This window comes from Botryllus schlosseri, chromosome 13, assembly GCF_051294905.1.
Source record: "Botryllus schlosseri isolate E-star chromosome 13, Bs_hap1, whole genome shotgun sequence".
In the NCBI taxonomy this organism is placed as follows: Eukaryota; Metazoa; Chordata; class Ascidiacea; order Stolidobranchia; family Styelidae; genus Botryllus; species Botryllus schlosseri.
Window position 1 is genome coordinate 17174803 of NC_137248.1, and position 13674 is coordinate 17188476.

The 13674-nt window shown below is 40.9% G+C and overlaps 1 protein-coding gene across 1 annotated transcript; it reads right to left on the bottom strand.

The window, feature by feature from the left end:
• Positions 1-225: 225 nt before the first annotated feature.
• On the bottom strand, positions 226-7933 carry LOC145453959 (uncharacterized). The gene is made up of 4 exons (XM_080331922.1): positions 7765-7933; positions 6037-6360; positions 4195-4316; positions 226-800 (listed from the first exon to the last, which is right to left on the bottom strand). The coding sequence occupies exons 2-4, from the start codon at positions 6173-6175 to the stop codon at positions 738-740; spliced, it is 324 nt and encodes a 107-aa protein (XP_080188048.1). The 5' UTR covers positions 6176-6360; positions 7765-7933; the 3' UTR covers positions 226-737.
• Positions 7934-13674: the final 5741 nt, after the last annotated feature.

The window sequence follows — 13674 nt, forward strand, 5'->3', positions numbered from 1 at the left end:
GGACGTCACGTGGTTCCCTATGGACGCGCCTGACGTACTGTGGACATGGCGTCACTCCCTATGGACGCGCCTGACGTACTGTGTACATGACGCCACTCCCTAATGGACACGCCTGGCGTACTGTGTACGTGGCGCCACTCCCTATGGAAGTGTCATTCGCCCTCTTTCTCGACTCCATACCTGGTTCAACGCCTAACGGCCAACAACATGGGATACAACATCATATCAGCTCACACACTGCGTATATTGGCTGAGCGAGCAACGAAACTGGCAAAATACAAATACGATATTGGTTATTATCAACGAAGCAATACTACTATTAACGAACACACAAAATGTGAAAGGCGAGAACTACTACCACTTAACACAGTCAAGGCTGAAGTGAAAAATCATATTGCAACAAGTAATCACAGAAAATGTGTCACAGGGGTTTAATAAACAGCAGCTGCTAAAGCCACTCAATGCTTTTTTACTTAGACTGTTTGTCATTAGCTAAAGTACATAAAAAGGTGTCACAGGAATATAAGACACAGCAACTGCTAGGACAACTCGAAGCTAATGGAACAGTCTATGCGAAAAAAAAACATTGATTGAATGAATATCAAATAGAGTTAAATAGAATGGTATCACAAGACTAAAGAAACAGCAACAATTTGAAACGAGCATGACAAAACGGGTTCAGTAAAAAGTCACAATGCAAGAATTAAATCAAAGCACCGTTTGCTGATGTTGAGTGCCTATTCTTTTTCTTCGGCAATCAGAAGTTGTTGCACCAAAACGCTTCTTCTCGGCGCTTGTGCCTGAAATATATACAGCGATGTCAGTGAATTCTTTACGTTGCCTGCTTCCCCTCGAAGTAGTTAAACAACGCCTTGGAAAGCGCTACTTATACTTCACTACAGATTCACGTTACTTAGAAGTCTACTCGAGAACTAACTACTCCTTTTTGACGAAGACTACTTTTTCAAACTACTCGAGTACTTATCAACTTATATTTCTACTTCCACTTGAAATAATTGACATATCTTGAAAATCGCTACTTCTACTTCAATAGAAATTTATGATGTTACTTCTTACTTCAGCTTGACTACCAAAAACGACCACTTCTACTTCGGCTACACATGTTCGAACCATTACATGGTAAAAAAATGGAACATTACAACCAAATCCACTATTTTGAAACCACTCGAGTACCTTTCAACTTCAATTTATACTGGAGTATGCTGTGATTTACGAAGTATGTTAAGACTACTCCAAGTTACTTCTACTTCCACTATAGTCCCAATGTTGAATACTTCAATTTGTTAATCGCCACTAACAGTTATATGCTAAAATCAACCGACACCTCGACCAAGTTTACGACATCACACAAACTGGTTCCTCGAGGTAGGTTTAACATGTCCTGTAAACCACTACATATACTTCAATAGAAATGATGTATTACTTGAGAGTACTGACTACTTTAACTTCAACTAACCAACCCATGTTCGGAAGAAGCCACATTCCATTACATCAGGGGTGTCAAAGATACAGACCGCCCAGCAATTCTGTGTAGATTGAACAATGCGTGTATTATGCAGCACTTTTCTAATGTTTGAAATTTTCATAAGAAACAATTCCATTAAATAATCCCTCAACTCTGCAAATGTCGAGTACGGAGAAAATTGCTTATTGTGTTCCGAGTTCTATGGAAAAATTCCCCAAAACAGAAGCAAAAACGCCAATACGGAACTGATACATGCAAGTTACATGGTGAATACAATAGTTTCACAAAAATATAATTTAAATATCTGTGGTCGCACTGGTGCATCACAAAAGACTCAAATGGTACCCGGCCTCGAGGGAAACCTAAATCGCTTTCTAAGACGATGAAGAAAATTCCAACGTCCGTGTTTACAATTAAATACTTTGTTTACCTCAACACATACCCAGGTTTGCCGCCATGTTCGAGTAAAACATCGCCAGCATAGAAAAATACCGGCTTGCCGACATCATATTAGAAGAGCTACTGTTTCATTGATTTTCAACTGTATTCTGCCGCTTAATCACCATATTATTGACAATTTCGTTGTTTGCTAATATAGGTGCAACTAGAATAGAACCCATATGATCCGAAATATAATTCATCTATTACACTACTGTGTTGAAAGGCCGGATAATCAAGTTTGAATAGCATATTCATATTAAAATGAACCCGAATATTTTCGGCTGACACTCGTCAGGGGTAATCGTCAGCAACTAGTAGAGAATTCGAAAGAACAGCGTATATCAACAATCGTAACACAAAATATGACGTCACCAGCACGAAATGTCGAATACGAGAGCGTTCAATGTACTATTTTTAGATGATACACGAACTCTTTTTGTTGACACAGCCTTGGCTGGTGTATTTTGATAAAAGTCGACTCCAAGGCGCACAAATGAAAGTGTGAGCGACCCTTTCCGAGTATGCGAAATCTGTCGTCTCGATAATTTTTCGCACAGGCGGGATTATCCAACAAGTGTTTGCCAATTGCAGAATTTATGGCCTTTGATTGGTCCGCATCAATCTTGAGCGGGTGAGTTAAGGGTGAGCTTTTCATCGAGCGTGTTCTAATGAATCTAGGGACATGCTGATTTATGCGTTCCTGCAAGCGCTTTGACGTTCTTCCCACGTAGCCACAATCACAGTGGCACTTAAATTCGTAAACTACATTGCTTTGCTGAAGTGCGGGTAGCACGTCTTTACGTGTTCGGGTAATAAACTGAACTCAGAACTTGACAATATCCGGAAAATCTTACTTGATAACGGTTACCCTGAACATGTCATCAACCGTGGCATAGAGAGGAAAGTAACACATTTCAATGCAGAAAAGTCAACAGAGCCTACCGAACGAACAACCAAAGATGTTTACATCCATCTACCTTGGATAGGGCCTATTTCCACCCGCTTTGAAAAGCAATTGATTTCAGCGGTCAATAAGTGTTACGACACAGTGAAGACCAACGTGATTTTCACGACAACGCAACTGCTCCCCGCAACACGTAAAGACGTGCTACCCGCACTTCAGCAAAGCAATGTAGTTTACGAATTTAAGTGCCACTGTGATTGTGGCTACGTGGGAAGAACGTCAAAGGGCTTGCAGGAACGCATAAATCAGCATGTCCCTAGATTCATTAGAACACGCTCGATGAAAAGCTCACCCTTAACTCACCCGCTCAAGATTGATGCGGACCAATCAAAGGCCATAAATTCTGCAATTGGCAAACACTTGTTGGATAATCCCGCCTGTGCGAAAAATTATCGAGACGACAGATTTCGCATACTCGGAAAGGGTCGCTCACACTTTCATTTGTGCGCCTTGGAGTCGACTTTTATCAAAATACACCAGCCAAGGCTGTGTCAACAAAAAGAGTTCGTGTATCATCTAAAAATAGTACATTGAACGCTCTCGTATTCGACATTTCGTGCTGGTGACGTCATATTTTGTGTTACGATTGTTGATATACGCTGTTCTTTCGAATTCTCTACTAGTTGCTGACGATTACCCCTGACGAGTGTCAGCCGAAAATATTCGGGTTCATTTTAATATGAATATGCTATTCAATTGTATATTGAAGTTCTGTACCTCAAAGAAGCTGTTCATAATCAAGTTTCAAATGAAAAACCATTGCACGGATTTTCAGGTAATAGTTTGGAATCACTCCACTGGTGGGGCCCGCGAGCGATCTGAAGCTTTTGAGTCCGGCCTGCGACATCAGACGAGTTTGTCGCCAATGCGTTTCATATTTAATGAATGCGATATTACGCCCAAATCAACTTCCATCAAACTACAGAGTACTTGTTAACTTCCACTTGAAATAGGTATGACATACCCGGTAAATCGCTACTCATACTTTCAGTACAGTTTTGATATACAGTCGACTCTACTTTATTCAGTGTGGTTCCGCCCACTTTGGCCGAATTAACCACAGAATCAGTGTTGTCCGCATTAACCGGCCGGAATATTTTAAATGCAATTTTACTTCTTTCCTGTACAAGCATTTTTGGCCGAATAAAGCGGTTACACGGTCTCTGAATTCAGTGGACACGACTTTACCTTGTAAATTGCTACTTATGCTTGTGAGGGAATCTGTGACATTACTTCTACTTGGGTACGGACACCGACTACTTTGACCCCTCCCCGGTTTCATATGAGCTCAACTGATTGATACCTTCAATTGCGGCTTTTTGACTTTTTCCGGGGCATGACGTAACAAAGAATTCACTGCTTCCTCGTAGTCCACTTGTGTTGCAGATGAATGGACTTTGCAGCAGGCAGCGGAGAAGTGATTACCTTTCCATTGATTTGCGGATTAGTTTGGTATATGGCGTACATGGATTACAAGAAATAATACATCATAGCATCGTAATGCCAGAATACACAGCATCCTGGTTGGAAACAATTATATATGCTCAAAGAAAGCGACATCAAGACCAGATCTACTTCTTTGAACGACTTACTCGACTAATTTTCAAGTTCATTTTCTATTTCCACTTGGAGTAGTCTTATCATGTCTTGTAAATCGAAAGATATTTATGATGTCACCTCTACTTCTACTTGGGTAACAACACTACTTTGATAACATGTAGCCTATTTGAAAACAGTCATTTACAATTACATGCTATGATAATGCAACACCTAGATCAGGGGTGGCCGAACTTTTCGGCCAAAGGGCCACATGAGATTTACAAACAACTGCATGGGCCACTTTAACGTTGATGTCCTTTTTTTAATAGTCCGATAGGAGCGAACAGGATTAGGTAATGGTATAAACAGGACATATATTAATATTACTATGCATCAAATTCGATAACGAACATGTCATGAAAACACTGTGTACAAGTCCTAGCCGGGCTAAGAGCGAAATTTTATCAATGTTAATGAATGAATTCGGGCAATAATAACGTTGCATATATTGTGGGTCGCCTCTGTATACAGCTGGGCTCCATTGACCAGGACATGAATAATCGGGGCTTGTATATATATATCAATAACAAAGATTACAGTGAACATATGTCTATCATTTTGCGCAAAGGTTTCATCAACGACTATCTTTCTGCGAGTACAGGCGCGAAGTCGCATGTAGGACAATACGTTCTCACATAATTGCGAATATAGTTAGGCTCACTTTTGTAGAATGGGCGCATATTTAATTTTCATGAGAGGGAAACAATACTAGAAAAGCTAGAAATCGAGTGACAATGAATCGCGCGAAGTGTCAAGAAAAATATCAAGTCAAATAAATCTGCGACGAAATATTCTACTTCATGTTCATATACGAAAATGTGGATGGCCCTTGCCTCCGCCAATGAGTCGGAACGTATATTTTCGTCATCAACATCATAAAGTTCGCGGTCAGGCTTATCATATTTTCGGTTGATCTTGCAAGCTCACAATAAGTTACCTGCCTATTTTATTTATTGATATTACAACCAAATTCGAAAATTAACTCGCGGGACACTGAAAACCTTCTCGCGAGCGACGGGTTGGCCACTTCTGACGTAGACCAAATCTACTCTATCAAACAAATTACTTGAGTTCTTTTAACTCCATTTCTGCTTGCACTAAAAGCAGGTTTTACATGCCTTATAGATCTCTACGTACACGTGATTAGAAATTTGATGCTTTACTTGGGTTCCAATTTTATTTCCGCTTGTTGTGTTACCATTGCTTGTAAACTGCTGCGTACGCTGGAGCAGAAATTTAGGATGTTGCTTCTAGTGCTACTGGAGTACCAATACTGATATACTTTCACCTTGACTATACCTATATTCGGAAATGGTCATTGGTCACTTACGATTACACTCTAAAGAATTCGACAATTCGGGGTAATCCACTTCTTGATACTCGTGCAATTTTCAGAACTTGATTCTCTACTTCTACTTGAACACTCGGTCACTACTGCTACTTGAACTTGAGCAGGAAAGTATGACGCTATGACTGATTGAGTACCAACCAAAAATTCTTCAACCACCTTCGGTTTTAGCAAATTGTATCCAAGTATTTATGTTACCTTCGTTTGCTCTCCAACTTTGATACCGGGGTATGGCGCAACACTTGACATTGTTGATGAATAGATTCCACACCCGGTGCCTGAGAATAGATTCTGATCTTGAACATTGATTTTCGGATATGATAGGTAGGATTACCATGCAACTCACAGAAAAGAAAATTATATTATACAGGCACCACTTGTTCCGTGCTCTTTTCTATCGAGTTGAAGCCGATGCTGTAGTTTAGTACTTCATTATGTTGACGGTACACTGCGCACTCTATAATGCATTCTTCGTACAGTCGGCTTGACTTGGTCATCACAAATGGCAGATATTGCTGATATCTAAGAAATTGAAATAATCAGAATGGTTGTATTGAAGTCATCTGACAGTACGCGAAACAAAAACAAACCGATGTGGGTGCAAGCATGCTGCCAATAGTACATTTACACACTAATCATTTATAAGGTTATTGTTGGCGAGAATATTGGCTACTGTGAAACACCCGGAATACGATTACATCATCAATGGTAATTCGATAATTCATTCTGATAGCCGCGATTTGCTGGGCAATATAGGCCAAACCGCGGCTCTGAGTTGAGGGTTTGATTGCGGCACATGCATTTCCTTACCTTGCAGAGGGGTTCAACCCAATTTTAAAACAATGCCTTCTATCACGTTCAAACAATATGCTTGTATATCACGGTCCGTGGACATATGAGCATGCGACATTACAGCATGCGACGCTTCGGCATGCGACAATTTGGCATGCGACACATGAGCATGTGGGTTAAATTACGGGTTAGGGGTAGGTTAGGTTAGGTTTATGGTTGGGTTAGGGTTAGGGTTTAGGTTAGGTTAGGCTAGGTTAGGTTAGGTTAGGCTATGTTTCGGGTTAGGGTAAGTTTTTGGGTTATACAATCACATGCTGAAGTGACGCATGCTGATGTGTTCCATGCTGAACTGTCGTTTTCCATTGTGTCGCATGCTCATATGTCGGGCAACCTATATCACATCAGTTACCTTGCCGTTGATGTTACTGGACAATTTACACCGGTGCGGCTATATATACAGGGTGAATTTGGCCACGGCAAGAGCGTTTCATGTACAACAAAGGTGCATAGTCATCAACAATGAACTTGATAATAATCAATCATGGTATCCTATCAAAGTATATAACTTGCACTTGTTCATACTCAATTACTCATAGAGGTTGTACATGAGACATACTATTCAGTAAATGTACTCATTTTATAAGGTTTTCAAAGGAAAAGTCAGCAGAATACTTTCAAGTTCAACAAGAGTTGTAAATTGGGAACAATCCACAATGGCGGCAACCAGTCATAAGCGCTATCAAACTAGTATAATTCGTAGAGTTAGCCAGTGATAAAGCAATATATAATTGCCTCATTACATAAATTACTATATGACCACGCAAATACACAAGATATTTTTATCAATATCTTGAGGAACATTCAGTCTACCGACCAGCAAAGCATTGCTATTGGAATGAATCAGCAAATCGGTGTTTATGGCGTTTCAAACATATTCGTATTCACACTTCACAGTAGGCCTATGGCGTATCTGCATTCGAAGAAATAATGAGGCGCAGCAAACAATTTAATGTTCTACCATATATCGATATTGAACACTAACTATCAACGAAAAAGGAGAAGCTAAATCACGCTCACAAGAAATGTATACGGTATAGTTAGGTCTATTTACGCATCATTCTAAAGAACTCTTACCATTTCAAACTGTTTCTCTGTGGGAGCGGTTCAGGTAGAGTTTCTGAATCAACAACACTAACCACAGACAGCAACTCTTCTGTTTTTGCTTCGTACAGATTCTCAATCAAATCAATGACTGTTTTGTCTGCGTCCATTATCTCTAAGAACCTCGTCGCATCAGTCACAGACATCAACTCAGATTAAAATGTCAGATGCACGCGCCGTCGCGCTAGACTGCGCAGGTAACACGTGACGGAGAAGGAAGAAGGCTGTCTGGTTTGAAGATGTCTGTCTGGTTTTCACGATAGGGTCGCGATTGTAGAGACGTGCTGTGTGCTACAAATAGTCATGGCGTATCATCCTTAGTGAATCGCGTTGTGATACCGCCACTTGCATCACAATTTCACATTGATGCGCACATTTGTTCCAGTATTTCGCTATATCGGGATATATATTCAGAACACGTATCTCGCCATGATGTGCACACTGCACAATTGTGCAGTTGTGCACGCTTATGGGTCCAGCTATATGCCTCTTTATAATTCAGCTTATTAACAATTTATTCAAATCAATACAACGCAGGATTGCGATATATTTTCATAAAACCAGTACACTGATAAATGGCTATAAGCCTATATGTCTTACGATTTCGTCCGCGATATGTGCATTGTGCATCCCACATGGGGAATAATAATGATAATATGCCATTTTCAACAAGCCAGCTGGACCCCATGAAAGCGATATCCAAGTAGGGTCATCCTGATGAACTCCTGTGTACGTGGCATCCAGGTGACATACTACTATGACATCCTCTGGAATATTCATTGGTGACGCGAACAGGAATATTCTAAAAATTTCTTCCACTGGAAGTCATCTGGAGTTACATATGTGGACGTCCAGTTTGTGACAAACTGAGCAAGTCCTCAGTAACTAGCCGTGGGAGGTGGGATGAGTTGGAACAATTGAGGACATACCAGTAAATCCATGGGATATCGGGTGTTTGCTGGGAACCCCCTAATTTGGTCTCGTCAAATAATCCCATTATGTCAAATCTAACAAATATGGTTGCTACCACTTCTCCATTCATTACCTTGAATCACAAACCAATTTTAGATTTGAGAAGCCCATCCGGCCCAGAAGTAGTGCCTAGTTCCATTTTGGCTTCCACAAAAAATGACTCATGTTCGTCTGCCAATGTTGTGCATTCTATAGCCCCGCCAGTAATTCAACCAAACCTTTTGCCACCTTTAGAACCCCCAATCTTTTCTGGTAATCCCAGTGATTTCAATAGTTTCATGGATATTTTTGAAATAACAATTGGAAACAAAATTATAAATCAGAAACAAAAACTGGTGTACTTGATGCGTTACACCAAGGGACCAGCAAATACTCTCGTCAAGAGCTGCCTACACCTTGAGGCAAACGACTGCTACCGAGAAGCACTGAGCCTGCTACAAGAGATGTATGGCCAAAAGTTCAGAATCGGACCTTCTTGTTTAAACTCAATAGCCTCTGGTCCTCAAATAAAGTTGCATGATCAAGATGGCCTGGCGATTCTTTCCGCTGACCTTATATCCTGTGTAAATACTCTCAAAGCTATTAACTACCAATCTGTCTCACTGGAGACAATTGATAAAATCGCACTCAGAATGCCCTCACAATGGAGGTCAGGCTGGCTTAGCGTCATGGACCATATCCTCCATGAACTGCAGTGCGACGTGAAAATGAGTGATCTGTCTGCTTACCTGCGTAAAAAGGTACGTGAAGCGTCAAACGTTCCTTCCCAAGATCAAAGTACAAAGAATAATCCAGTGGTTGTAAGGCAAACAAAATCAAACTTTGCAACTTCTGTTTGTGCCGGTAATAAAGGCACCAAGGATGACTGTGAGTCATCGTGCATAAAATGCAAGAAGAAACACTTTCTCAATCAGTGTCAGCAGTTCCGCGATATGGACGTTGCTGGTAGAAGAGATTTCGTGAAAAGTAATGAGCTATGCTTCTCATGCTTGCAACCCGGACACTGGTCCGACAACTGTACTAGAGAAAAGCCATGCAAGTATCAACATTGTAATAGAAAACATACAACACTCCTGCATGTGAATCCAGTGTCCACAAACGATGAGAACAAACCCGCCGTCCAAAATTCTGCGACTTCAACTGTCGCCCAAGAAATCGCTCCAAAGGCTCAAGGACCTGTGAAATTCAATGCATTCGCCAAATTACCTGAAGAAAATGTGTTACTCAACGTGGCACCTGTCCGCGTCAGAATTCGAGGAACAAACTGCTATATTGCTACACACGCTTTCTTTGACAATGGAAGTCATCTTTCCTTCATCAGTGAAAATCTTGCAAATGAACTTTGCCTCCAAGGCAGTCAAACAGAATTTGATCTTCGCACTCTGGCAGGATTATCCGGTTACAAAGGTAATATATTCGATAATCTTGAGTTATCCGACTTCTATGGCACAGAATATGCTCCGCTCGCACCATTAGTATCAACTGACTGTATTGGTGTTGAGGACGTTGATATTCCCAAACAAGAAGATGTCAACCAATTTCCGGAATTCCAAGACGTGTGTATTCCAAAACTAGCGTCCGAAGTTGGACTATTAATTGGAAAAGAAAACAGAAGGCTTCACAAGCCCTTGGAGGTAATTCATGGTCCAAATGACTATTATGCAACCAGAACGTTTGCTGGCTGGATGATAAACTGCCCGGCCAAAGTGGCAGGCGGAACAAAAAAGGTATTTTTCTCAAAGCCTGCTACGAATTCGCCCAAATCCCTATATCAGCTGTGTCGAGATTTTGTGGACTCGACAACGAATGAAAAACAAGAACTGTCACAAAATGATAAACTGTTTCTTGAATCTGCAGAAAAATCAATGGAACTGTATAATGACATCTCACTTAATGATGGTCTGTTACAGGGGCCAGATTTGACAAAGGACCTGGTTGAAGTCTCATCCAGTGTCCACAAACATATCGTCGGCATCCAAGGAGATGTCCGAGCTGTGATTCACCAAGCGAAGGCTTGTGAAGAAGACAAGGATCTGTTTCGCCTCCAACGGAAGAAAGATTCCCCTTACTCTGAAGTGAACTCAAACTCTACGGTCAACAGTAACAAATACTTTCAAAAAGAAACGGCATTCCCAATCAGTCTCTCCTTTCTATGGACGATCTGTATAACTGCAATGTGGTATTTTGCAAACTTCTGCAAAGTGTTCAAGGCATACGTTTTTAACCTTGTTAACCAAATCAAAGTTGGGTCCAACCTGTATCGATGGTGGAATGTACCGTCCAAGTTGAATCCCTGCAGACATCGCCTTGAGAGGCCTTTCTGCTGATACACTTCTAAATTTGTCTCCTTGTCAAACAATCCACAGTTGCTCCCAGACCAGCCACTGTGGACCTAACTTTCAAAGTACACCTGTTGTATTTCTAAGCTTGCCCTCTTACATAAGAGAGAATAACTTTAGTTGTGATTTCGTTAAATAATTACCATTTCGTTTGGTAGCACCTGCTGGCTGCGTGAGTGTGTGTATGTGTGGAAATCTCCAAATTCGGAACAAATTTTGAATTTCCAAGGGGCCAGGATGTAGCCGCCGTACGGCCCTAAGGTGTCGCTGTGGCTCCTTCACACTCCCGCCGAGCAAGAAAGTGGACTCTGTGTCATTGTTACCTCATAGCGGTAACTAGGTCTGACGTATCGTGATGCAATTCACTGTTAAGTGCACGTGCGTTAGTGGTAGGATCGTTTTGGCATTAGTTCAGTTAATAGAATAGGAATAGTTAGGTTTATTGCATTGCTAGACTAGGGCTAGGTTAGGTTAATTCATTCATTGTCTCACTGTTTTGATGTCTTGTTACAGTCAAAGTAAATCTATAAATAAAATAAACTAAAAAACCCGGAAGACACATTGTCAAGTAAGATGCTTTGTATTTGATTAGCTTAGTACGTACTTGCCAATGCTGATTGTATTTCATTTTTAATAGAAAACACGCACCAACAAAGCGAGTCTTTTTCTCTGTGCCGAAAGGGAATATAAGCAGCCAGGTATTTCAATCCACCCTGTGGCGCGATCTGCGGGTTGCGGCTACAGTATATACTCGCAAAATAATTTATAGTATAAGCGCACCCATAAAATATTCCAGCTGCAGGCAACCTGCAGCGATCTGCATGATTGTTAGTACAGTATTTGGTCAGGGTTAGCGTGGCGAGGATTCCAAACTTACATCTACCCCACTCCCTGATCTATTATCCTAATGCGAGATCGTTTGAAATATGACCAATAAGATATCTCGGTATGTAAATAGTATAGATGTGAGGACAATGCTTCGGAAGAAATGTAATCATCAATCACATTGAGCATTTAGTTCGTTATCATGATTGCTTGTGAGCTGTCGTCACTCAAGGAATGAGGTAGTTGGAGTAGCCTACATTACCAATTATTGCGTCACATGACAGACTCTACTCGGAGACGTCTCTCGACTGGAGAGAATATCGGATCAACTTTACTGCTGTCATTATTACATCACAAAATCATTCATTCCAAGTGCTCGTAAAACCGTTGCACGAGCGTGTATTTGTTCCTACACAGCGTTCAATAGTTCACGTTTACACGTAACAAAAGCGATCGACGATCGTATTCCGTGAACAACGAACAACGGACGCTTCGCTTCATGAAGCTTGCACAGATCACGATAAAATGTATAAAGCACCAATGTATGGAAGTATGAAAATGTCGTTCCATACCATAGATTAAAATCTTCCATTCCATACCATACTTGCATTGTTCCATATTCCATACCAAAATATCGATCCATACCATAACATACTTCCATACCATACCTTACCATGCCCTGGGTATTATACAGTGACGCTCATCGCCGTCTAAACCTTGCGCGTCAAGACACAGATATTGGTACAGGTCAGTTAAATTAACAGTTCAGTATCCTCAATATCATGCAGATCTTTCCCATTGGACGACTTTCAATCACGCGCATTCACTCTTTTCACTCTTTCTCTTGCATGCGTCCGTCTTCGGGTCTCGGTTGCCGACTTTATGAGAGTGTGGCTTACTCTGTGTCCGGGCTTTTCAGCACACTGGTAATACAGCGGGATCGACGATGTGGAGCCCTGAAAACCTCTGACACAGTGCTTTTCAACCTTTTTGAGCTCCATACGCACTGTTTTTGTAAAATAAGTTTCATTCGCACAAACTAATCCAAAATAGTTATACATAAAGAAGATGAAGAAGATAGGCCTACTTAACAACATTTTGTTCAGATGTGTAACGAATTGACTACTATGTAGCTTAAGCTATCAAGTGTCTCATTGAAAAGGCAACTTTTTTCGCTCGTTTTGCTTTCAACTATTTCACTAAAACCCTTCTCGGCCAAACAATGTTGTTGGGAATTTGTACAAGAACGTCTACTAGTGCTTGGATGACCAGGTTTTATATTCTCTTCTGCACTACTATCCAAAATACAGCGAATTTTTCGCGCCTGAAAAATGCTTGCTGGCAGAAATCGTTTTTGAGAGCTGACACCAGGATTGTAATGACTCGAGTCATGACTCGACTCGAGTCAGACTCGAGTCACGATTTTCTGATGACTCGAATTGACTCGAGTCATTTTCTCAAAATACGAAAATGACTCGACTCGACTTGTACCAAGTCATATGACTCGAGAATTAGACGGCCAAGACCGACATTTCATTGTCATTTCGAAGAAGAGTAAAGTAACCACCCTATTGGGATTTCGTATATTGGTACTGGTACTTGAAAATGCGACCCGAAACTGTTGAAAGTGAGGAAAATTAGTATATTATAATTGCTAACCATTCGATATCACCAAACAGAGCCATAAAAGTGGATTTAAGAATACTCTAACTGGAAACTGAGCAGGCAACACAATGACTTGGACTCG

Bases quoted from the DNA above. Each gene is read 5' to 3' on its own strand.
- LOC145453959 (XM_080331922.1), bottom strand. From the start codon at position 6,175: ATGGTAATCCTACCTATCATATCCGAAAATCAATGTTCAAGATCAGAA. The intron at 4,317-6,036 runs GTAACATAAATA...ATCAATGGAAAG, and splicing joins AAGTTGGAGAGCAAACGAAG to GTAATCACTTCTCCGCTGCC. The intron at 801-4,194 runs GTATCAATCAGT...TATATATTTCAG, and splicing joins TCAAAAAGCCGCAATTGAAG to GCACAAGCGCCGAGAAGAAG.